This window comes from Taeniopygia guttata, chromosome 32, assembly GCF_048771995.1.
Source record: "Taeniopygia guttata chromosome 32, bTaeGut7.mat, whole genome shotgun sequence".
Taxonomy (NCBI): domain Eukaryota; kingdom Metazoa; phylum Chordata; class Aves; order Passeriformes; family Estrildidae; genus Taeniopygia; species Taeniopygia guttata.
In genome coordinates this window covers 458313-480749 of record NC_133057.1, presented here as the reverse complement: position 1 = coordinate 480749, position 22437 = coordinate 458313, and the positions used below count along the sequence as shown (strand labels likewise).

General features: G+C 68.8%; 4 protein-coding genes across 6 annotated transcripts; 1 reads left to right on the top strand and 3 right to left on the bottom strand.

The window, feature by feature from the left end:
- Positions 1-30: 30 nt before the first annotated feature.
- LOC121468481 (uncharacterized) lies at positions 31-2217 on the bottom strand. Its single transcript, XM_072920519.1, has 4 exons — positions 1612-2217; positions 1433-1527; positions 1055-1103; positions 31-386 (listed from the first exon to the last, which is right to left on the bottom strand). The coding sequence occupies exons 1-4, from the start codon at positions 2215-2217 to the stop codon at positions 192-194; spliced, it is 945 nt and encodes a 314-aa protein (XP_072776620.1). The 3' UTR covers positions 31-191.
- A 78-nt stretch (positions 2218-2295) lies between these two features.
- Positions 2296-7318, top strand: LOC115492699 (neuronal tyrosine-phosphorylated phosphoinositide-3-kinase adapter 1). Its single transcript, XM_032745371.3, has 6 exons — positions 2296-2530; positions 3642-3792; positions 4649-4884; positions 5036-5917; positions 5993-6133; positions 6635-7318. Exons 2-6 carry the CDS (start codon positions 3644-3646, stop codon positions 7114-7116), a joined length of 1890 nt encoding a protein of 629 aa, XP_032601262.3. The 5' UTR covers positions 2296-2530; positions 3642-3643; the 3' UTR covers positions 7117-7318.
- A 1906-nt stretch (positions 7319-9224) lies between these two features.
- On the bottom strand, positions 9225-15609 carry LRCH4 (leucine rich repeats and calponin homology domain containing 4). 3 transcript variants are annotated; one of them, XM_072920560.1, is made up of 16 exons: positions 15337-15607; positions 14802-14946; positions 14600-14726; positions 14421-14526; positions 14204-14340; positions 14063-14136; positions 13882-13978; positions 13747-13804; positions 13341-13494; positions 13195-13272; positions 12156-12201; positions 11964-12051; positions 11551-11591; positions 11353-11445; positions 10220-10282; positions 9225-9302 (listed from the first exon to the last, which is right to left on the bottom strand). In XM_072920560.1, the coding sequence occupies exons 1-16, from the start codon at positions 15530-15532 to the stop codon at positions 9231-9233; spliced, it is 1575 nt and encodes a 524-aa protein (XP_072776661.1). In that variant the 5' UTR covers positions 15533-15607; the 3' UTR covers positions 9225-9230. The 3 variants fall into 3 exon arrangements, with proteins under 3 accessions (XP_072776661.1, XP_041568118.2, XP_072776662.1); XM_041712184.2 differs by lacking the exon at positions 9225-9302 and adding an exon at positions 9628-10131 and having other exon boundaries at positions 15337-15606; XM_072920561.1 differs by lacking the exons at positions 9225-9302; positions 13195-13272 and adding an exon at positions 9628-10131 and having other exon boundaries at positions 15337-15609.
- Positions 15610-16164: 555 nt separating this feature from the next.
- PCOLCE (procollagen C-endopeptidase enhancer) lies at positions 16165-22292 on the bottom strand. Its single transcript, XM_041712187.2, has 8 exons — positions 22024-22292; positions 21436-21553; positions 20441-20699; positions 18967-19091; positions 18188-18324; positions 16783-17027; positions 16460-16633; positions 16165-16377 (listed from the first exon to the last, which is right to left on the bottom strand). The coding sequence occupies exons 1-8, from the start codon at positions 22158-22160 to the stop codon at positions 16232-16234; spliced, it is 1341 nt and encodes a 446-aa protein (XP_041568121.2). The 5' UTR covers positions 22161-22292; the 3' UTR covers positions 16165-16231.
- Positions 22293-22437: the final 145 nt, after the last annotated feature.

Sequence of the window (22437 nt, the reverse complement as noted above, 5' to 3'; positions counted from 1 at the left end):
TCCCCCCAAAACGAGCACGGCGCGCCCTCGTGCTGTAAAAACCGCGGGTTTATTAAAAAGCGCCCGGAATGGCGCAGGAAGGGCCGGGGACTCGACGGCGCTCCCCCAGCGCGGGCGGCGGCAGCAGCGGGCACGGAGCCCCCGGGACGCTCCCGGGAGTCCCCCGGGACACTCCAGGAGTCCCCCCGGGCTCAGGGCGGCCCCGGGGGCGGCCCCGGCGGCGGCAGGGCCGGCAGGCGGGACAGCTGCTGCGGCGTGGCCAGCGCCCGGAGCAGCCGGTTCTCCCGCTCCAGCGCCGCGCGCCGCTCGCTCAGCTCCCGGATCTGCTCCCGCAGCGCCTCCACCTCCTCCCGCACCGCCAGCAGCAGGTGCGACTTCACCAGGTCCTGCGGGACGGCGGCGACGGTCACCGAGAGAGCGCAGGGGCGGCCCCGGGACCCCCGGGCTCCTTCCCGGGACCCCCGAGTCGCCTTCAGGGACCCCCAGGCTCCTTCCTGGGACCCCTGGGCCCGTTCCCAGGACCCCCGGGCTCCTTCCCGGGACCCCCCGGCTCCTTCCTGGGACCCCCGGGCTCATTGCTGGGACCCCCGGAGTCACCTTCAGGGACCCCCAGGCTCCTTCCCAGGACCCCCAGTCTCCTCTCAGGACCCCCAAGCTCCCTCCCAGGACCCCTGAGTTCCTCCCAGGACCCCCGATCTCCTCCCAGGACCCCCAATCTCCTCCCAGGACCCCCAATCTCCCCCCCAGGACCCCCAATCTCCCTCCTGAGCCACCCAATCTCCCTCCCAGGACCCTCAATCTCCTCCCAGGACCCCCAATCTCCCTCCCAGGACCCCCGATCTCCTCCCAGGCCCCCCAATCTCCCTCCTGAGCCCCCCAACCTCCTCTCAGGACCCCCGAGCTCCTCCCAGGACCCCCAATCTCCCTCCTGAGCCCCCCAATCTCCTCCCAGGACACCCAATCTCCCTCCCAGGACCCCCGAGCTGCCTCCCAGGACCCCCAATCTCCCTCCTGAACCCCCCACGCCCCCCGCCATCACCCCCCCTGGTCTCACCATGGCTCTCTCGATCTTGTTGTCGATGGCGCTGACGCCGCTCCCGGCGCTGCGGACAAGGCCGGGGGGGGTCAGACAGACGGACGGACATGGCCCCTCCCCCACCCACTCACCCACCCCCCCAGACCCATTTCCTTCCCCCCATCCCCATTTCCTCCCCCCCATCCCCATTTCCTCCCCCCATCCCCATTTCCTTCCCCCCATCCCCATTTCCTTCCCCCCCTTTCCCCATTTCCTTCCCCCCCATCCCCATTTCCTTTCTCCCCTTTTCGTTTTTTAAATATTTTTAATTTTTTGGGGGGGTGGGGAGGGGCAGCCCCGCCCCCCTCCCTCACACCTTCCCGGCCCCGCCCCCCCAAACCGGAAGTCCCGCCTCACCCTTCCTCCTCTTCCTCCTCGCCAGCCAATCCCAGGCGCGCGCTGAGCTCGGCCCCGCCCCCTGGGCGTGGCGAGGGCGGTTTTGGGGGCAAAGCCTGAAAAAAAACCCCAAAAATTGGGTTGGGAGGGGGCGTGGTCACCCCGGCCACGCCCCTCCGGTAAACCCCGCCCCCTCTCACCTGCTGCACGAGCTCCGCGAAGGCCCCGAGGGACCGGGGCTGGTGGGCGGCGGGGGCGGCCCGGGGGGCGTCCAGCGACACCGGGACCCTCCCGCCGCCGCCGCCGCCGCCGCCGCCGCCGCCCCGCGGGGACGCGTCCCGCTCGTAGAAATCGCGGCACAGCCACCGGCCCCGCCGCAGCACCTCCCCCGGCCACAGCAAGCGAACGAGGCGGAACCGGGAGCCGCTGCCGGGGCTGCCGGTGGAGGAAGAGGAAGAACCGGTGGCGGCACCGGAGGCATCGCCGGGCGCGGTGGCTCCGCCGCGGACGCTGGTGATGGCGAAGCCGCTTTTCTTGCGGCTCATGGGGGCGGCGGCGGCGGGAGGAGGAGGAGGAGGAGGAACATGGCGGGGCCGGCCCGGAGCCGTTACCGGCGGCGGCGGCGGCGGTGGCGGCGGCAGGACCCGGAAGTGCGAACCGGAAGTGATGTTGCGCTTTAAGGGCGTTGCCGCGCCCCGCCTCAAACCACGCCCACTGGTGGAGAAGCCACGCCCACTCGCTGGAAGCCACGCCCTCCCCACGTGACCGGGGCGCAGGCGGTCCTCCCCGCCGCCAGGCGGCGCCATCGCGGGCGCGGCGCGTCCCGGACGCTGCGTCAGCGGCGGCGGAGCGGCGCGAGCGGGAGGCGGGAGCGGCCGGTGAGGGAGGAGGAGGAGGAGGAGGAGGAGGGGAGCGATGGGGGCGGCCCCGCGGCCCCTCCCGCGCCCGGTGACCACCCGCTGCCCCTCCCCCGCAGGCCGCTAGACCCCCCCCCGCCATGGGCCAACGCCCCCCGTGAGCCCCCGGCCCGGGCGCGGCCGTGCTGGCGGCGGTGGGGGGGGGGGTGCGGCGCAGGATTCCCCCCCCCCCCCAACCGTGGGACCCCCGAGAGAGCGACAGGTAATGGGGGGCGAGAGCCCCGGTGGGTGACCGAGCGACCCCCGGTGTCCCGGCGGGGCGGGGGGCGAAGGGGGGACCCCGGGGTTGAGGGTGGTTTGGGCGGCGCGGTGGGCCGGGGGGGTCCCGGTGGGCCGGGGGGTCTGGGGGCACCCCGGTATCACCGGGGGTGGGTAGCCCGGCGGAGCCCCGGAGGTGAACGGGAGGGCAGAGGGACGCTGGCTCCCGGTGGGGAGGGGGCTCCTGAGGGGACCGGGGGGTTTGGGGGGGGTCGGCGGCGGGAGCCCAGGCGGGGTTGGGGGTCGCGTTAGCCACGGGCATGGGGCGGCCCGGCGGGGCTCTGCGGCCACGGGGACCGGGAGGGTCTGGGGACCCGAATTGGGGGTCCAGGAGGGTCTCGGGACCCAAATTGGGGGTCCGGGAGGATCTCGGGACTCAAATTGGGGGTGCGGGGGTCCCCGGGGCGGGGGGGGGTCTGCTGCCAGGGGTCCGGGAGGGTCTCAGGACCCGAATCAGGGGTCCCGGTGGGTCTCGGGAGCCGGATCGGGGGTCCGGGAGGGTCTCGGGACTCAAATTGGGGGTCCGGGAGGGTCTCGGGAGCCGAATCGGGGGTCCCGGTGGGTCTCGGGACCCGGTTCGGGGGTCCCGGTGGGTCGGGGGTCCCGGTGGGTCCGGGGGTCCCGGTGGGTCCCGGTGGGTCCGGGGTCCCGGTGGGTGTCGGTACCCGGCTCGGGGGTCCCGACTCGGGGGTCCCGGTGGGTCCGGGGTCCCGGTGGGTCCGGGGTCCCGGTGGGTCGGGGGTCCCGGTGGGTCGGGGGTCCCGGTGGGTCCGGGGTCCTGGGGCGGGGGTCCCGGGGCGGGGGTCCCGGTGGGTCGGGGTTCCCGGTGGGTCCGGGTCCCGGCTCGGGGGTCCCGGTGGGTCCCGGTGGGTCCGGGGGTCCCGGTGGGTCCGGGGTCCCGGTGTGTCCCGGTGGGTCCGGGGGTCCCGGTGGGTCCCGGTGGGTCGGGGGTCCCGGTGGGTCCCGGTGGGTCGGGGTCCCGGTGGGTCCCGGTGTGTCCCGGTGGGTCCGGGGTCCCGGTGGGTCCCGGGCCGGCTCTGACGCGCCGCCCCCAGCCATGAGCGCCCCCCCGCGGTCGGAGCTCGCCGCCGCCGCCGCCGCCCTGCTCCGCCTGGGCGAGGAGCGCCCCCCGGCGGCCGCCATGAGCCTCCTGCAGCGCAAGGGACGGCCCGAGTGGCGCCCCCGCGAGGAGGAGCCGCGCAAGGGGTGAGCGGGGCACGGGGGGGACACCGGGGGGATACCGGGGATACCGGGGGGACACCGGGGGGGATACCGGGGACACTGGGGGGACACCGGGGGGATACCGGGGGGGATACCAGGGACAGCCCGGGGGGGACATCCGGGGGGAACACCGGGGGGACACCGGGGACACCGGGGGGGATACCGGGGACACCGGGGGGGACACCGGGGGGACACCTGGGGGGACATCGGGGACAGCCCGGGGGGGCACACCAGGGACACCCCTGGAGGGACACCGGGGACATCACAGGGGGGACACCGGGGGTACCGGGGACACCGGGGGGGATACCGGGGGGACACTGGGGGGGACACTGGGGGGACACCGGGGACAGCCCAGGGGGGACACCGGGGGTGACACCAGGGGGGACACCGGGGGGGACACCGGGGGGACACCGGGGGGATACTGGGGGGATATCGGGGGGACACCGGGGGGATACCGGGGACACCGGGGGGGACACCGGGGGGGATACCGGGGGGATACCGGGGGGAATACCGGGGGGATACCGGGGGGACACCGGGGGGACACCGGGGACACCGGGGACACCGGGAGGGACATCCCGGGGGGAACACTGGGGACACCGGGGACACTGCGGGGGGGACACCGGGGACATCCTAGGGGGACACCGGGGACATCACAGGGGGGACCCCGGGGACATCCCTGGGGGGACATTGGGGACATCCTGGGAGGGGACACTGGGGACACCCCAGGTGGGACACTGGGATACCGTGGGACAAACAGAGGGGGATCCCGGAGGATCTCCGCAGCGGTCAGGGCGTCCCCTGGGATTTTGGGGTGCCCTGACCCGCTGTGTCCCCTCTCCAGGGTGCCCAAGGCGCGGGAGGGGGGGTCCCTGCGGCGCCCGCTGCGGGTGGGCTTCCTGACGCTGCCGGCGCCGCAGGAGCGCGGCCCCCGGCCCTGCGCCCCCGGCATGGCCCCCCGCTCGCTGTCCTGCCACGCCGTGGGGCTGCCCGAGCCGGGGGTGCCCCTGCGCCCCCCCGGACCCCGCTCAGGACCCCCCGAGGGCCGCGGCCTGGAGGCACCACCCGCCAAGAGAGGTGGTGAGTGCAACCGGCGGGGCTGGGGGCAGTTCGGGGGGCTCGGGGAGGGGACAGTGGGTCCGGGGGAGGGTTTGGGTGGCAGGGAGGGGTCACAAGGAATCTGAGGGGACACAGCGCGTGTGGCACCCCCTGACGCCCTTCCCTCCCCCAGGCACCCCCCGAGGGGGCTGCGTGCGGCAGACGCCCCCCCTGAAGCCCTCGCGCAGCCCCCAGACCCGGCTGTCCTCCGGGGCACCACCGCCGGCACTGACCGAGCAGGGCGAGGCGGAGGAGCCGGTGTACATCGAGATGGTGGGGGACGCCCGGGGGGTCCCGGGGGGCGATCCCCGGCGGGGGGGCCCGGTGGGGGCGCCCCCCGCTCCCACCGAGGAGCCCGAGGCCATCTACGAGGAGATGAGCTGCCCCCTGCCCGCGGGGGAGGGGCCGGGACACGCCCCTTTCCACGGACACGCCCCTTTCCACGGACACGCCCCTTTCCACGGACACGCCCCCTCCCACGGACACGCCCCCTCCCACGGACACGCCCCTTTGGGTGGCCCCGCGCTGCACCCAGGCCACGCCCCTTTCTCCGGCCACGCCCCTTTCTCGGGCCACGCCCCTCCCGCCGGCCGCGCCCCCTTCGTCGGCCACGCCCCCTTCTCCGGCCCCGCCCCCATCCCGCCGCCCTTCCCCAACCTGCTGCCGCCCCGCCCCCCGCCGCTGGCCCCGCCCCCCGAGGCCGCCTCGCGCCTGCCCCTCCCCTCGCGCCGCGAGGCCCCGCCCCCCGCGCGCGCGCGCAGCCACTCCACGCCCCTCCCCCCGCACCACGCGCCGGGGGGGGCGGGGGGGCGCGAGCGCGGCGGGGGGGCGGGGCTGGGGCCGCTGCCCCTCCCCCCGCCCGCCGAGGCCCCGCCCCCCGGGAAGCGCCCGCCCGCCTATGAGAGCGTGCGCGGGGGCGTGGCCGCGGCGGGCCCCGCCCTCGGCCGCGAGGAGGACACGCCCCTTCGGCGCGGAGGGGGCGGAGCCTCCGCCCGGCGCGGGAAGGAGACCGAGAGTGAGTGACAGGCGGGGGCGGGGCTTGGGGAGGCCACGCCCACTGGGCGGGACTGACACCCCCCGGTTCTTTCAGAGGCACCGGAGCCCCCCCGGGAGGAGCGGGCGGCGGCGGCCCCGCCCCCCTCGGGCATCCCGGTCCGCGCCGAGGGGCCCCGGGGGCGGCCCGGGCCCGCCCTGCCCTGCCAGACCTTCCCGGCCTGCGGGAGGGCCTCCGGTACGTGCGGGGCACCGGGGGCACCGGCGGGGGACAACGGGGGGAGGAGGTGACATTGGGACACGGGGGGGACACGGTGGCGGGAGGTGACATAAGGACACCGGGGGGACACGGTGGCGGGAGGTGACATAAGGACACCGGGGGGGACACGGGGGCACAGGGATGGAGGTGACATAAGGACACCGGGGGGGACACGGGGGCACAGGGATGGAGGTGACATAAGGACACCGGGGGGGGGGGGGACGACACGGTGGCGGGAGGTGACATGACACCGGGGGGACATGGGGGGACACCGGGGGGACACGGGGGGGAACGGATGGAGGAGGTGACATAAGGACACCGGGGGGCACAGGGATGGAGGTGACATAAGGACACGGTGGCGGGAGGTGACATAAGGACACCGGGGGGACACGGGGGGCACGGGGATGGAGGTGACAAGGACACCGGGGGGGACACGGGGACAATCCCCGTCCCCCTGACGCCCACCCCCCACCCTCGCAGAGCTGCCCGGGGGTCCCCGCCTGGGCCGCTCGGCCTCCACCTCGGGGGTGCGGCAGGCCGGGGCCCCCCCGTTCCCACGCGGCCCCCCCACATCGCGGCCCCTCTCCGGTGGGGTCCCCGGGGGGGGCTTCCCCGCCGCCGCCGCCGCCCCCCGGGCCCGGGACGGGCAGCTGCAGGAGGTGATCGACCGCAAGCGCTGCGTGTGCACCGAGATCAAGGCGCGGGGGGGGGGGGGGGGGGGCTGTGCAAGCAGGACAGCCTGCCCCCCCTGCCCGCCCCCCCCGCCTGGAAAGGGGGCGCCGCTCCCGAGGGGCGCCCCCCGCCCCCGCCGCCCCCCGGCACCCCCCCGGCCCGCCGGCCGCACGCCGTGCTCTGGGACACCGCCATCTGACCCCCCCACCCCGGGGTGCCTGGAGCACCCCAAATCTGCCCCCGAGCCTGGGGGGGGTCCCCGAGATCGTGGGGTGGGGGGGGGCTCCTGAGGATAAAGGGGGGAGGGTCCTGAAGTGGGGAGGGGGGGGTGACACGGCTGGGCCGGGTTGGGGAGAAATGGGGCTGGGGGGGTATTTATGGTGTGCTGAGCCCCCCCCCGCGTAAATATCGGGGGGCACACAAAGGGGGGAGGATGGAGACCACCCCCCCCTCCCGCGGTAACAGGGAGGGACCCCAAAAAACGGGGGGGGGGGGGCGGAAAAAAAACCCCATAAAAGTGGGGCGAGTTCCAGCCCCTCATTACGGGGGATTAATTAACCCCCCCCCCAACTAAGAGGGTGTCGAGCCTCAATATCGGGGCGCAGCCCCCCCCCCGCGAACTGAGGGGGTCCCTGCAATGGGGGTTCGCCCCTGCAAAGGGGGGGTTCACCCCCACCGGGGGGGCCCAGCCCCCCGAAAGGGGAGGGTGCTGTAACTGCTTTGCAATGTATTTATTGGGGGGGGGGTATTTATGGGGGTGCATCAAGCAGGGGTTGGGGAGGGGGCTCCGATCCGGGGGTCCGCAGTGCGGCCTGTGGGGGGGGGGGGGTGGGCGTGTGGTGCTGGAGGGTGGGGGGGGTGTGAGAGGGGAGGGGGGGTCTCCTCTGGGATTTTTGGGTGGGGGACTATGGTGGGGAGGGGGGCAAAGGGCCCCCCTAACCCTTTCCTGGGACCCCCCCCAGGCCCTCTGTGCCTCAACTTCCCCCCCCTGCCCCCCCAACCCGTTACCAGAATTGCCTTCGTCCCCGCGGGGTCCGGGGGGGCCCCAGTTTGGGGAGGGGGTGGTGGGGACGGGGGGGTTTTGTAACGTGGTTCTGTGCACTATTAAAGAGAGATGCAGCTGGAAACGCTTGTCTGGGGGGGCAGCGCCCCAAAAATGGGGCTGGGACCCTCCCAAAAAGGGGGCTGGGACCCTCCCAAAAATGGGGCTGGGACCCTCCCCAAAATTGGGCTGGAATCCCCTGAAAAATGGGGCTGGGACCCTCCCAAAAATGGGGCTAAAATCCCCTGAAAAATGGGGCTGGGACCCTCCCAAAAATGGGGCTGGCACCCTCCCAAAAATGGGGCTGGAATCCCCTCAAAAATGGGACTGGAATCCCCTGAAAAATGGGGCTGGGACCCTCCCAAAAATGGGGCTGGGACCCTCCAAAAAATGGGGCTGGAATCCCCTCAAAAATGGGGCTGGGACCCTCCCAGAAATGGGGCTGGGACCCTCCCAAAAATGGGGCTGGAATCCCCTCAAAAATGGGGCTGGGACCCTCCCAAAAATGGGGCTGGGACCCTCCCAAAATTGGGCTGGGACCCTCGCAAAAATGGGGCTGGGACCCTCCCAAAAATGGGGCTGGAATCCCCTGAAAAATGGGGCTGGGACCCTCCCAAAAATGGGGCTGGGACCCTCCCAAAAATGGGGCTGGAATCCCCTGATAAATGGGGCTGGGACCCTCCAAAAAAGGGCGCTGAATGCCCTGAAAAATGGGGCTGGGACCCTCCCAAAAAGGGGGCTGGAATCCCCTGAAAAATGGGGCTCGGACCCTCCCAAAAATGGGGCTGGGACCCTCCCAAAAAATGGGAAAATGGGGCTGGGACCCTCCCAAAAATGGGGCTGGAATCCCCTGAAAAATGGGGCTGGGACCCTCCCAAAAATGGGGCTGGGACCCTCCCAAAAATGGGGCTGAGACCCTCCCCAAAATTGGGCTGGAATCCCCTGAAAAATGGGGCTGGGACCCTCCCAAAAATGGGGCTGAATCCCCTCAAAAATGGGGCTGGGACCCTCCCAAAAAGGGGGCTAAAATCCCCTGAAAAATGGGGCTGGAATCCCCTGAAAAATGGGGCTGAGACCCTCCCAAAAATGGGGCTGGGACCCTCCCAAAATTGGGCTGGAATCCCCTGAAAAATGGGGCTGGGACCCTCCCAAAAATGGGGCTGGAATCCCCTGAAAAATGGGGCTGGGACCCTCCCAAAAATGGGGCTAAAATCCCCTGAAAAATGGGGCTGGGACCCTCCAAAAAATGGGAAATTTGGGCCAAGATCACCCCCCCCCCAGCCCCTCAGAACACGCTAATTGGGGATTTCGATGGGAATTAATTAACGGGGGCACCGGGGAATTAACGGGGACGGGAATTAATTAACGGGGGCACCGGGGGGACGCCCCCAGCCCCCCCCGCGGGGCCCGGGCCGGGCTCGGCTCCTCCCGCACCTGCTGGGGAAGGGCGGAATTAGAGGGGGGGATTTGGGGGGTGCGGGGCGGGGGGGGCAGCGCAGCAGAGCTGGAGCAGGGGCGTCCCCTTTTTGGGCAGAGAAAGGGCGAAAACGGACAAAAAACGGACAAAAAGCTGAGCAGTGGCAGCAGCAGAGGGGCAGGACTGAACCCCACCCTGCCACCCCCCCCCAGGTTTTGGTCTCAGCCGTGGCCTGAGTGTCACTAAGGGACAGGGATGTACCAAGAGTAATTTTGGGGGGGATTCCCATACTTGGAGAAAAAAAAAAATCATTATTTTACAGTAATTAGAGTGACAACCGCATAATAGTTAAATATAATAATTTTAATAATAATTAATTACAATAAATTTTGGTCATCTGCATTTTTAGCTCCTGCTGTCATAATTAAGTTACAATTAACTGTAATAATTAACTTAATACGCTCACAGTCCTGTATAACAACTCAATAATAGTGAGAACTCATAATAATAATAAATCTCATAATAATAGCTCATCATAATTAATTATAATAATATGAATAATTATGGTCACACACCCCCGGGGGGGGTTCAGCCCCTCCCCATTCCCTGCCTCAGTTTCCCCAGCGTTAAGGCACAAGAAAAGAAGGGGGGGGAAGGAAAGGTGCAAAGGCGGGACCCCCCCCCACGGGGGTTTGGGGGGTCCCCCGGGGGTCTCCCCGGGGTTTTGGGGGTCCCTCAGCAGCCAAAGAGCGCGCGGTGGGCAGCGACGAGCAGCGCCATGAGGAGCCCGTAGAAAAGGGCGAAGAGCAGCCCGGGGGGGGGGCGCCGGGGGTGGGGGGGCTTCACCTGGGGGGGGGGACAGGGGGGACCCCGCGTCAGCCATGGGAGAGCGCGGGGACCCCCCAAAATCAATCCCCTTCCCCCAGAACCGTACCTCGGGGACCCCCGAGCGGTGGCGGGGCGGCGATGGCGGCGTCCGGCGGGTGCTGGGGGGGCTCTGGGGGGGGAAAAATGGGGGTTCAGGGGAGTTTGGGGGTGTTTGTTTGAGTTATGTGGGTGTCAGGAGCTAAAAAAGGGATTTTGGGGTGTTTGTTGGGGTTACATCAGTGTCAGGGGCTAAAAAACTGATTTTAGGAGTGTTTATTTGGGTTATGTGGGTGTCAGGGGCTAAAAAAGGGATTTTGGGGTGTTTAGTGGGGTTATGTGGAATATCAGGGGCTAAAAAAGGGGTTTTGGGGGTGTTTTTGGGGCTCAGGAGGTTTTGGGGGATGTTTTTGGGATTGTTTTGGGGCTCAGGGCTGTTTTTGGGGCTGTTTTGGGGTCCCGGGGGCCGTTTTTGGGGTCCCAGGGGCAGTTTTGGGGTCCCAGGGGCTGTTTTGGGGTCCCGGGGGCCGTTTTGGGGTTCCAGGGGCTGTTTTGGGGTCCCAGGGGCTGTTTTGGGGTCCCAGGGGCTGTTTTTGGGGTCCCGGGGGCTGTTTTTGGGGTCCCAGGGGCAGTTTTGGGGTCCCAGGGGCAGTTTTTGGGGTCCCAGGGGCTGTTTTTGGGGTCCCGGGGGCAGTTTTGGGGTCTCAGGGGCGGTTTTGGGGTCTCAGGGGCCGTTTTTGGGGTCCCAGGGGCAGTTTTGGGGTCCCAGGGGCAGTTTTGGGGTCCCAGGGGCTGTTTTGGGGTCCCGGGGGCCGTTTTGGGGTTCCAGGGGCTGTTTTGGGGTCCCAGGGGCAGTTTTGGGGTCCCGGGGGCCGTTTTTGGGGTCCCGGGGGCCGTTTTTGGGGTCCTGGGGGTGGTTTTGGGGTCCCGGGGGCCGTTTTTGGGGTCCCAGGCCGTTTTTGGGGTCCCAGGGGCAGTTTTGGGGTCCTGGGGGCCGTTTTTGGGGCCGTTTTTGGGGTCCCAGGGGCCGTTTTTGGGGTCCCGGGGGCTGTTTTTGGGGTCCCGGGGGCAGTTTTGGGGTCCCGGGGGCAGTTTTGGGGTCCCGGGGGCCGTTTTTGGGGTCCCGGGGGCAGTTTTGGGGTCCCGGGGGCCGTTTTGGGGTCCCGGGGCCGTTTTTGGGGCCGTTTTTGGGGCCGCTCTCACCGCCCAGGGCCGCAGCCGCGCCGCCACCCGCCGGAGCAGCTCCGAGTCCCCGAAATCCTCCGGGAGCCGCAGCTGCAGCAGCGCCTCGAGGCTCTGCGGGGTCGGGGGGCACAGCGGGGACCCCCCAAAACGGGTCAGGGGGGGAACAGACCCCAAAACCCCCCAAAATCCACAGGGAGGGGACAGGAGGGGCGTTACCTGGCGCACCTCAGCGATCAGCTGGTCCGGGTCCGGGGGGGCTGTGGGGAGATTTGGGGGGTCAGGGGCTGGGGGGGCACTGGGGGGGTCACAGGGGAGATTTGGGGGGCACTGGGGGGGTCACAGGGGAGATTTGGGGGGCACAGGGGGGTCACAGGGGAGGTTTGGGGGACATGGGGGGGTCACAGGGGAGATTTGGGGGGTCACAGGGGAGATTTGGGGGGCACTGGGGGGGGTCACAGGGGAGATTTGGGGGGCACAGGGGAGATTTGGGGGGCACAGGGGGGTCACAGGGGATATTTGGGGGGCACAGGGGGGGGTCACAGGAGAGATTTGGGGGGCACAGGGGGGTCACAGGGGAGATTTGGGGGGCACAGGGGAGATTTGGGGGACATGGGGGGGCTGTGCCCTACCTGGCTCTGAGGAGGAAGAGGAGCAGGGGGTGAGGCAGGCTCTGGGTTCTGGGGGGCTGCAGGGGGGGCCGGGGGCTCCGTCGGGGTCCTGGGGGAGGCAGGACAATTAAAAGTGCTGTTAATGAGGGCTGAGCCGGGGGAAAAGGGTAATCAGAGTGGCGTTAATTAGGGCTGAGCCTAATGAGTCCTCACCAGCAGCAGCGGCGTCGAGGTCTGGGGGCGTCTCTGGGGAGGGGTCCTGGGGGGGGTGAGAGCAGCCAGGGCCCGACCCTGGTCCCAGCGCCCCAAATCCACCCCCAATGCCCCAAATCCACCCCCAACGCCCCAAATCCACCCCCAGCACCCCAAATCCACCCCCAGCACCCCAAATCCATCCCCAGCTCCCCAAATCCATCCCCAGCGCCCCAAATCCACCCCCAATGCCCCAAATCCACCCCCAGCGCCCCAAATCCACCCCCAGGGCCCCAAAATTCACCCCCAGCGCCCCAAATCCACCCCCAAATCCACCCCCAGCGCCCCAAATCCACCCCCAGCTCCCCAAATCCATCCCCAGCGCCCCAAATCCACCCCCAATCCCCGTCCCAGTCTGCCCCACCAATCCCCAGCCCCGATTTCCAGCCCCAAACCCATCACCCCTGTCCCATTTCCCAGTCCCCAATCCCCATTTCCCATCCCAATTCCCAATCCCCAGTTCCCATTTCCCAGTCCCAGTTTCCCAGTCCCAGTTTCCCATCCCAATTCCCAGTCCCCATTTCCCAGTTCCCATTTCCCAATTCCCATTTCCCAGTTCCCATTTCCCAGTTTCCCGTCCCCAATCCCCATTTCCCAGTTTCCCATCCCCATTCCCAGCCCCCCTCCCCAATTCCCAATCCCTATTTCCCATTCCCAGCCCCCAGCCCCAATTCCCAGCCCCAGTCCCCATTTCCCAGCCCCCATCCCCAATTCCCATCCCCAATCCCCATTTCCCAGCCCCCATCCCCAATTCCCAGCCCCAATTCCCATCCCCAATCCCTATTTCCCATCCCCAATCCCCATCCCCAATTCCCAATCCCCATTTCCCAGCCCCCAGTCCCATTTCCCAGCCCCAATCCCCCTTTCCCAGCCCCCAGCCCCAATTCCCAGCCCCAATCCCCATTTCCCAGCCCCCCTCCCCAATTCCCAGTCCCCAATTCCCATCCCCAATCCCCATTTCCCAGCCCCCCTCCCCAATTCCCACCCCAAACCCCCGTACCTGTCCCGGCTCCTCTCCCTCTCCCTCTCCATCCACACCTCCAGGTTCTGGGGGCGTCTCCGGGGCGCGGGGACCACCCTGCAGGCACAGGGGGCTCAGACCCCCCCAGCCCCCTCCCCGAGCCCCCAGACCCCCCAGCCCCTCACCTGATACCCTCGGGGGTGTCACCTCGCGGGCTCTGGCCCTGCTGCCGCTCCTGGGGGACAGAGGGGGGCCCAGGATTTGGGGGGGATCCCCAAAACTTGGGCATCACCTCGGGCAAGGGCTCCTCCTCCAGCTGCTCCGGGTCGCTGTCAGCAGCTGTGGGGGGACAAGGGGGGTGACGGGGGTCCCCGGAGGGTGACAGGGGTCCCCAGAGGGTGACAGGGGGTCCCCAGGATGTGACAGGGGGTCCCCAGGATGTGACAGGGGGTCCCCAGGATGTGACAGGGGGTCCCCGGAGGGTGACAGGGGGTCCCCAGGATGTGACAGGGGGTGCCCAGGATGTGACAGGGGGTCCCCAGGATGTGACAGGGGGTCCCGGGGGGGCTTTGGGGGTCCCACTCCCCTCACCTGCCCCACCGCGTGTCTCCCTGTGCTGCCGGGACGGCTCCGAGGACTCATCTGTGGACTGCCAGAGGGGGTGTGAGGTGGGGGAGTAGGTCGGGGGACACCCCAGATCCCCCCAAAACGCCCCCCAAATCCCACCTCGTTTCCTGACCAGCGCTTGCTGCCGCTGTCCACGCTGTGGAAGCCGGAGTCCAGCCCCCCTCGCTGCCGGAGGGGACACAGCTCGTCCGGGGGGCTGTGGGGGGAGGAGAACGGCACTCAGAGACCCCCAAAAACCCCAAAAACAGCGGGGTCCCCCCTCTTCCAGCCCCCCCTTTACCACGCCGGCGGATGATGGGCGGCAGCCTCGGTTTCCAGGTACTTGAAGATGTGCACTTTACCCTTCAGGCAGATCTGGGGGGCACAGAGGGGTCAGCAGGAGTTTTTGGAGGGTCGGGGGGATCCCCCTGGCCCCCCTCACCTGGGCGGGGGGGAACTGGAGGGGGTTGTTGTCCGCCAGCAGGACTTGGAGGTGCCGCAGCCTCCGGAAGCAGCGCGGGATGGCGACCACCCGGTTGCAGGAGAAATCCAACCGGACCAGCGGCAGTTCCGAGAGCTCTGCCGGACACGGACACGCGGGGATCCACACGGGAACCCTCCCGGAGCGGCGGGGACCCCTCCGCAGAGCCCTGACCCACCGTCGGGCAGCACCGCCAGCTCATTCCGCCGCACGCTCAGGTCCCGCAGCGCCCGCAGCTGCCCCAGCCCCGGCGGCAGCGCCCGCAGCCGGTTACCGCCGACGTCCTGCGGGGCGACACGGGCTCAGCGGGGCTCGGGGGGTTTAGGGGGGCTCGGGGGGCCCGGGCACGGCTCTCACCAGCTGGCGGAGGGTCCGCAGGGTGCCCAGGTTGGGCGGCAGCCGCGCCAGGCGGTTGTTGCTGGCGTTGAGGACGCGCAGCGGCAGCAGGCACAGGCAGGCGGGCAGCGAGCTCAGCTGGTTGCGGCTGCCCGGGGGACACGGAGCGGTCAGCGGCGCTGCCGGACATCCCCCCGGTGGGACCGGAGGGGATGGGGCGTACCTGAGGTCCAGGTGAGCCAGGGAGTGCAGGTTGGCGATGGCCGGGGGGACGCTGCGCAGGCAGTTGTGGTGCAGGCTCAGCGCTTCCAGCGAGACCAGGCGGCAGGCGGCCTCCGGCACCTCAGCGAAGCGGTTCCGGGACAGGTCTGCAGGGACGGGGGCGAGCGGGGAACGTGTGGGACATTCTCGGGGGAACAAGAGACCTCCAGGGATAGGGAACCACGGGGTCAAGGCAGCCGCAGGGAAGGGGCTAACGGGGCACAGCACCCCCGGGATAAGGACGCGGATCGCCGGGGACGGGGCAGCGGATGGAGCCCGAGCCGCCCGGCCGAACGCTGAACCCGCCGGACCGCCCGGACCAGGCGCCCCGGCTCGGCCCGTCCCGGCTCGGCCCGTCCCGGCGCCCCCGGCACCGCCCGCGGGGCTCGGGAGGCACCGAGCGAGGCGGGGCAGCCTCCCCAGGGCGGGGGGAGCACCCCGAGCCGCCCCGGGCTGTGGGAAGGGTCGGGGATCCCACCCCGGGGCCGCGGCCTCACCGGCCTGTGTGGTGTCGCTGAGGTCCCAGCGCCGCGCCGCCGCCGCCGGGAAGGCGCGCAGCCGCCGGCCGGCCAGACTGAGCGTGCCGGAGGCTTCTGCTTCTTCCAGGGCGCGCTCGGTGCCGGCTCCTCCGGGCAGGCGGCCCAGCGGCGGCGGCGGCTCGGCCGGGACAGCCCCCGCCGCCCCCGCGGCCATGGCGGCCCCGGAGCTCCGCTCGCCGCGGCCGCCGCTGCCCGACTGAGCCGCGGACGCTTCCGGACCCCGCCGCGGGGGCGGGGCCAGAGCGGCAGCCAATCAGAGCAAGGTACGCGCGGGGAGGCGGCGAATCGGACAGCGCTTATGGAAGTTTCCTCTCTCATTGATAGGCAGCTTGAGCCAATCATCATCAAGAGTGCGGTTTGTGCTGCCCAACCGCAGCCAAGCACAGCTCAAGCACAATCTCCACCAATCGCGAGCGAGAACGGGGGGCTCGTTGCGTGGCAACGCGCACGAAAATGTTTGGTGGCATCAGCCAATCGAAACGGAGAACGTCGTGCTGCCAACCAATCGCGTCGGACGCAACCGCAAAATTATAATAGCTGGGGGGCGTGGCAGCTCCACCAATCAGGAGTTACTTACAGCATGATTGACAGCCGGGAAGGGCGGGAGGCCACGCCCCCGGTACGTCAGCCCCGCCCACCGCCCCTCTTAAAGGAGCCGCACCATTTAAAGGGGGGGTCCGGGGGTCCCGTTTTGGGGGTCCCCCTTGGGTGCGGGGCGCGGGGGGCTCCCCCAGAACCTTCTCGCACACTCAGGGCGGGCTCCCCACAGAACCACGGCGCACACGCTCCATCTCTGCACCCTTTATTTGCGAAGGCGCGGGGGGGGGCGCCCCCCCGGCGTGGGGCGGGGGTCTCAGGGGGGGGACCCCCGGCACGGCCGCTTGCTGAGGTTCCCCAAAAGCTGCTGCTGCTGCGGGCGGTAGGGCACCACGAAGGCGTCGGGGGGCAGCAGGGCCCCCCCGTCCGCCCCCAGCCGCCCCATCAGGACGTAGCTGGAGCCTGGAAGGGATTTGGGGAGGGGGCGTCAGGAGCTGGTGGGGGGGCGCGGAGACCCCCACGGGCGCCCTCGGGGCACACGCACCTTTCTTGAGCACGGGGCAGGGCCGGCAGGGCAGCTGCAGGCGCAGCGCGGAGCCCTTGGCCGCCCCCGGGACCCCCGGGACCCCCGACTTGTAGAGGGCGAGCACGGAGACCACCGCCCAGCCCGGCTCCTGCGGCGACCCCCGCGACACCGATTTCACCGTCCCCGTCAGCACTGCGGGCACAGCAACGGGGCGGTCGGGCACCCCAAAAGCTCCGACACCCCCGGGGATGGGAGGTTCGGGGGTGTCCGGCCCCCCGCTCCGTGCCTCAGTTTCCCCCGGGAGGTTTGGGGGTCTCCCGGTGTTCCCGGGGGATTCTCACCGAAGTCGCTGCTGCAGAAGTTGCTCTGGAGGGTCCCGGTGCGGCGGCAGCGTTGGGGGCAGGGGGCGGCCGTGGCGGGGCTGGGGGGCGGCTTCCCCTTGCCCCCAGCGCGGGGTTTGTGGGTGGGGGTCTCGGGGGCGCTGCCCCCCTCCCGCACGGTGTAGGTGGCCGAGAAGCCGTCGGCGGTGACGCTCAGGTCCGACACGAACTGCACCAGCAGCTCCGGGGAGCGGGACACGATGGGGCTGGGGGGCACCGGGGGGCACCGGGGGTCAGGGGGCTTTGGGACGGGGTCCCAGATGGGTTTTTGGGAGTCCCAGAGGGGTTTGGAGGGGTCTCAGGGGGGTTTGGGGGGGTCTCGGGTGGGTTTGGAGGGGTCTCAGGGGGTTTTGGGGGGGTCTCAGGTGGGTACGGGGCAGTCCCGGGTGGGTTTGAGGGGGTCCCAGGTGGGTTTGGGGGGCACCCAGGGGAGTTTGGGGGGGTCCCAGGTGGGTTTGGGGGGTGCTCAGGGGGTCCGGATCCCTGTCGTGGTGGTTTGGGGGGGCTCAGGGTGGGTTCAGGGGCGATCTGGACAGTTCGGGGGGGCTCAGGGTGAGTTTGGGGGGGTTCCAGGTGGGTTTGGGGGGGCTCAGGGTGGGTTTGGGGGGCCTCAGGGTGGGTTCAGGGGCGATCTGGACGGTTCGGGGGGGCTCAGAGTGAGTTTGGGGGGGCTCAGGGTGAGTTTGGGGGGGCTCAGGGTGGGTTTGGGGGGGGTCCCAGGTGGGTTTGGGGGGGCTCAGGGTGAGTTTGGGGGGGCTCAGGGTGGTTCGGGGGGGCTCAGGGTGGGTTTAGGGGCGATCTGGAGGGTTTGGGGGGGCTCAGGGTGAGTTTGGGGGGGCTCAGGGTGGGTTTAGGGCTGATCTGGACGGTTTGGGGGGGCTCAAGGTGGGTTTGGGGGGTCCCAGGGGGGTTTGGGGGGGCTCAGGGTGGGTTTAGGAGCGATCTGGACGGTTTGGGGGGGCTCAGGGTGGGTTTGGGGGGGGTCCCAGGGGAGTTTGGGGGGGCTCAGGGTGGGTTTGGGGGGGGTCCCAGGGGAGTTTGGGGGGGCTCAGGGTGGGTTTAGGGCTGATCTGGACGGTTCGGGGGGGCTCAGGGTGGTTCGGGGGGGCTCAGGGTGAGTTTGGGGGGCTCAGGGTGGTTTGGGGGGGCTCAGGGTGGGTTCAGGGGCGATCTGGGCGGTTCGGGGGGGCTCAGGGTGGGTTCAGGGCTGGTCTGGGCGGTTCGGGGGGGCTCAGGGTGGGTTCAGGGGCGATCTGGGCGGTTCGGGGGGGCTCAGGGTGGGTTCAGGGCTGGTCTGGGCGGTTCGGGGGGGCTCAGGCGGGGTCGGGGCGGGCTGTGGGGGGCTCGGCCGGGCCGGGGGGCTCACCCGGGGGTCTCCTCCCCGCAGAAGCGGCCGAGGCGCCGCGCGTCGTCCCGCGCCCCCCCCTCGAACACGGCCACGTAATCGTAGCGGCAGTGCGGGTCGGGCTCCACATCGAACTTCCCGAACCGCAGCTCCACCACCTGCGCCCCCCGCCCCAAATCCGGGTCAGACCCCCGGCCCCGCACCCCCCGGAGCCCCCCGGAGCCCCCCAACCCCTCCGGACCCCTCCCCAAATTCTCCCGAACCATCCCGCTGCTCTCTCCTCCTTTGGGACCCCCACAAAAGGATTTCTGACCCCCCGAATCGCTCCTCTGTCCCCCAAATCCCCCCCAAATCCCCCCAAATCCTTCCTCTGCCCCCCAAACCCCCCCAAATCCCTCTTCTCCCTCCCAACCCCCCCCAAATCCCTCCTCTCCCTCCCAAACCCCCCCAAATCCCTCCTCTCCCTCCCAAACCCCCCAAATCCCTCCTCTGCCCCCCCAAACCCCCCAAATCCCCCCTCTGCCCCCCAAATCCCCCCAAATCCCTCCTCTGCCCCCCAAACCCCCCCAAATCCTTCCTCTCCCCCCCAAATCCCCCCTCTGCCCCCCAAATCCCTCCTCTCCCCCCCAAACCCCCCAAATCCCTCCTCTGCCCCCCAAATCCCTCCTCTCCCCCCCAAACCCCCCCAGCCTCACCCAGACCCTCCCCAACACCTCCAAACCCCTCCTGACCCCCACCCCAACCCCCCAAATCCTCCTGACGCCTCCTGACGACCCCCAGACCCCCCCGGACCCCCAAACCTTGTCGGGGGGCGCCACGATGTGCCAGGAGCAGCTGATGCCGGGGGGATAATTCTCCTCGGGCCAGTTCGGGGTGCTCAGGCTCCCCTGGGGCTTCTCCAGCCGCCCCCCACAAAACTGGTGCTCTGGGGGGGCGGGGGGGTCACATTTTTGGGGGGCACAGACACGTTTGGACACCCCCCCCCCTTCCATTCCCACACCGCCGGCGTCTCCTCTCTGTCCCTGAAACCCCCAAAATTCGGGGGGAACACTGGGGGGGCTCCGCCAAAACCACCCTGGGATGGGGGGATGGGAGGAGATGGAATCTGGGGAGCGAGACCCCCCCCGGGAATGTTTTTTGTGAATCTGGGGGTGGGGGGGGTCCATACTCACCGTCAAAATAGTGCCAAGACTCCCCGAAAAAATGGGGTTTATTTAAGAGCCCCGAACGCCGCCGTCCCTGGGGGGGCCCTGCAAAAGGGTTGGGCTGGATTGGGGGGGCTTGGGGGGGTTTCCACGGCGGTTTTTGGGCTGTTTCTGGGGTTTTCTGAGGGATTTCTGGTGTTCCGTGTGGCTTTGGGGGGTCTCCGTGCGGATTTGGGGGTGTTCCATGGGGTTTTGGGGTCTCACTCCCCCATTTTCCTCCTCAGCTTTTCCCTCCATTTTGTGCCACAGTTTTCTTCATTTTTTTTCCTGACACTTTGCCCCATTTTCCCCTCTGGCTTTTTTTCCTTTCTTCTGACTCATTTTTCCTCTCAGTTTTTTGAAATTTTTCTTTTCAGTTTTCCCCCCTCCTTTTTTTTTTTTCTTTTTGTCTTATTTTTCTCTTTTTCTTTTCACGCTTTCCTCTCCTTTTCTCCTCGCCTTTCCCCTCGTTCCTTCCTTTGCACTTTTCCCTCTTTTCCCTGTTTTTTTCCTCACACTTTCCCCCCATTTCCTCTCCACCCTTTTCCATTTCTTCCTCACGCTTTTCCTTCATTTCCCTGTTTTTTCCTCACACTTTCCCCCCCATTTCCTCTCTACCCTTTTCCATTTCTTCCTCACGCTTTTCCTTCATTTCCCTGTTTTTTGGGGTTTTTTTTGGGGTTTTTTTTTGGGTTTTTTTTTGGTTTTTTTTCCTTTTTCTCTCTCATTTTCCCCAATTCCCTTTCGGGTTTTTTTCTCCCCTTTTCAGTTTCTCACCTTTCCCCCCTTTCCCATTCCCAATTTCTCCCCATTCCCACTATTTCCTCCTCACTTTTCCCCATTTCACAGTTCCCCCCTCGCCGCTTTTCCCACCTCACTCCAGCACCTCCTGGAAGGGCTTTTTGGGGGCTCTCCGTGGGAATTTGGGGTCTCCACAAGACTCTGAGGCCGCTCCTGCAGGGATTTGGAGTTTTCCTCACCTCCAGGGCTCTCTCTGGGTGGTTTTGGGGGCGTCCCCGCGGGATTCTCCCTTCTCCCCGCCGGCGGTGCTCCCTCCCCGCCGGTTTCATTTTTGGGGGGTCTCACCCACCGTTGCTCGGGGGGCTGCCGGCGCTGAACCAGGCCAGGAAGCCCCTCCCGGCCGTGCCGCCGTCGCTCTCCATGTGCAGCTGCAGCCGATTTTGGGGCGCCCGCAGAGCCCCCGGGCGGAAAGTGCCGCAGAAGCGCCCCAAGAGCGGCGCCCCGGGGCCGTGACCCCCGAAAACCGAGAGCGCGTCGAAGCGGCACAGCGGGTCCGGCTCCAGGTCGAAGACGCGGAAGGACAGAGTGGCCACCTGGCCCTCGGGGACCTGGGGGACACTGCGGGGTCAGCGCCCGGCCCTGGGGCACGGGGGGTGCTGGGGGTTTGGGGACATTTGGGGTGTCACCACCCGGATAACCCTGACACGTTTTGGGGTGTCACCACCTGGCCCTGGGGCACGGGGGGTGCTGGGGTTCGGGGGTGTCGGGGTGTCACCACCCGGATAACCCTGACACGTTTTGGGGTGTCACCCCCTGGATCTCAGATGACATTTTGGGGTGTCACCACCCGGCCCTGGGGCATGGGGGGTGCTGGGGGTTTGGGGACATTGGGGTGTCACCACCCAGATAACCCTGACACATTTTGGGGTGTCACCCCCTGGCTGGCCCTTAGGATGACATTTTGGGGTGTCACCACGTGTCCTTCAGATGACATTTTGGGGTGTCACCCCCTGTCCGGCCCTTAGATGACGTTTTGGGGTGTCACCCCCTGGCTCTCAGATGGCATTTTGGGGTGTCACCCCCTGGCTGGCCCTTAGATGGCATTTTGGGGTGTCACCCCCTGGCTGGCCCTTAGATGACATTTTGGGGTGTCACCCCCTGGCTGGCCCTTAGATGGCATTTTGGGGTGTCACCCCCTGGCTGGCCCTTAGATGACATTTTGGGGTGTCACCGCCTGTCCCTCACCGGGAGCGGCACCGGGTGACACCGGGACGGGGAGGAGCTGGGAGGGCCGGGGGAACCGCAGCGTTTTGGGGTGCCCCGGGGGTTTTGGGGGTGCCGTACCGTGATGGTCCAGGTGCAGTTGCTGCCGGGGGGGTAATGCCGGGGGAACCCCTCGCTGGCGATGAACCCCGACTCGCCGCGATGGTCCCCCCCGCACGGGAACACCGGGAACACCGGCCTGGGGGGACACGGGGGGTCACGAACGGGGGAAATCCCGAGCCCGGGGGTCGCGGGTCCCCGGAGAGGGGTCCCGGGATGCTCCGGGGAGTCCCGGGGCGCTCCCGGTGCGCACGGGGGTGTCCGGGACCGCGCGGGGGTACCGGACCGGGGTGTCCCGTCCCGGGAATATCCCATTCCGGGAATATCCCATTCCGGGAATATCCCGTCCCGGGAATATCCCGCCCCGGGAATATCCCGCCCCGGGAATATCCCATCCCGGGAATATCCCACTCCGGGAATATCCAATCCCGGGAATATCCCATTCCGGGAACATCCAATCCCGGGAATATCCCGCCCCGGGAACATCCAACCCCGGGCCAAGCCCTGCCCGGTGCCACGTTCGGGGGGAGGTCCCGTCCCGTCCCGGGGGTCCCCACCGAGCCGTGTCGTGTCCCGGGGGTCCCGGTGCGGTGCCGGGGGTGCCGTTACCTGCTGGCGTTGGGCCGGGGGCTGGGCGGGGGGCTCGGGGCCGGCTCCTGCCCCGCGGTCGGGTTTGGGGTGAGGACCCCCAGCGCCCCGAGCAGCAGCAGCGGCAGCGGCGGCGGCGGCGGCCCGAGGCGGCTCATGGCGAGGCCGGGCAGGGCGGAGGGGGCCGGAACGGGGCCGGGACCGGGAAACGGGGCCGGGACGGGGCCACGGAGAGGAACGGGGGAGCGGGAATGAACGGGAAGGGGCGTGGCCTGCTAGGGACACGCCCAAAGAGGCGGGGCTAATTAGCATGCCTGCGTGGGAGGGGCGGAGCCACAGGGTGTGGGCGGGGCCACCGCTTGGCCCCCGCCCGAAGAGGCGTGGCCAGGCTGGAGTGGGCGTGGTCAGGCTGGAGTGGGCGTGGCCAGCAGAGAG

Excerpts from the sequence above, each read along its gene's own strand:
- LOC121468481 (XM_072920519.1), bottom strand. The coding sequence starts at position 2,217 with ATGGCGCCGCCTGGCGGCGGGGAGGACCGCCTGCGCCCCGGTCACGTG. Across the intron at positions 1,528-1,611 it reads TCGCGGAGCTCGTGCAGCAG|GCTTTGCCCCCAAAACCGCC; the intron begins GTGAGAGGGGGC and ends GTTTTTTTTCAG. Across the intron at positions 387-1,054 it reads ACAAGATCGAGAGAGCCATG|GACCTGGTGAAGTCGCACCT; the intron begins GTGAGACCAGGG and ends GCCGTCCCGCAG.
- LOC115492699 (XM_032745371.3), top strand. The coding sequence starts at position 3,644 with ATGAGCGCCCCCCCGCGGTCGGAGCTCGCCGCCGCCGCCGCCGCCCTG. Across the intron at positions 3,793-4,648 it reads GAGGAGGAGCCGCGCAAGGG|GGTGCCCAAGGCGCGGGAGG; the intron begins GTGAGCGGGGCA and ends TCCCCTCTCCAG. Across the intron at positions 4,885-5,035 it reads ACCACCCGCCAAGAGAGGTG|GCACCCCCCGAGGGGGCTGC; the intron begins GTGAGTGCAACC and ends TCCCTCCCCCAG.
- LRCH4 (XM_041712184.2), bottom strand. The coding sequence starts at position 15,532 with ATGGCCGCGGGGGCGGCGGGGGCTGTCCCGGCCGAGCCGCCGCCGCCG. Across the intron at positions 11,446-11,550 it reads TGATCGCTGAGGTGCGCCAG|AGCCTCGAGGCGCTGCTGCA; the intron begins GTAACGCCCCTC and ends CCGACCCCGCAG. Across the intron at positions 10,283-11,352 it reads CGCGGCTGCGGCCCTGGGCG|AGCCCCCCCAGCACCCGCCG; the intron begins GTGAGAGCGGCC and ends TTCCCCCCCCAG.
- PCOLCE (XM_041712187.2), bottom strand. The coding sequence starts at position 22,160 with ATGAGCCGCCTCGGGCCGCCGCCGCCGCCGCTGCCGCTGCTGCTGCTC. Across the intron at positions 20,700-21,435 it reads ACTGCACCTGGACCATCACG|GTCCCCGAGGGCCAGGTGGC; the intron begins GTACGGCACCCC and ends AGTGTCCCCCAG. Across the intron at positions 16,634-16,782 it reads CTTCTGCAGCAGCGACTTCG|TGCTGACGGGGACGGTGAAA; the intron begins GTGAGAATCCCC and ends CTGTGCCCGCAG.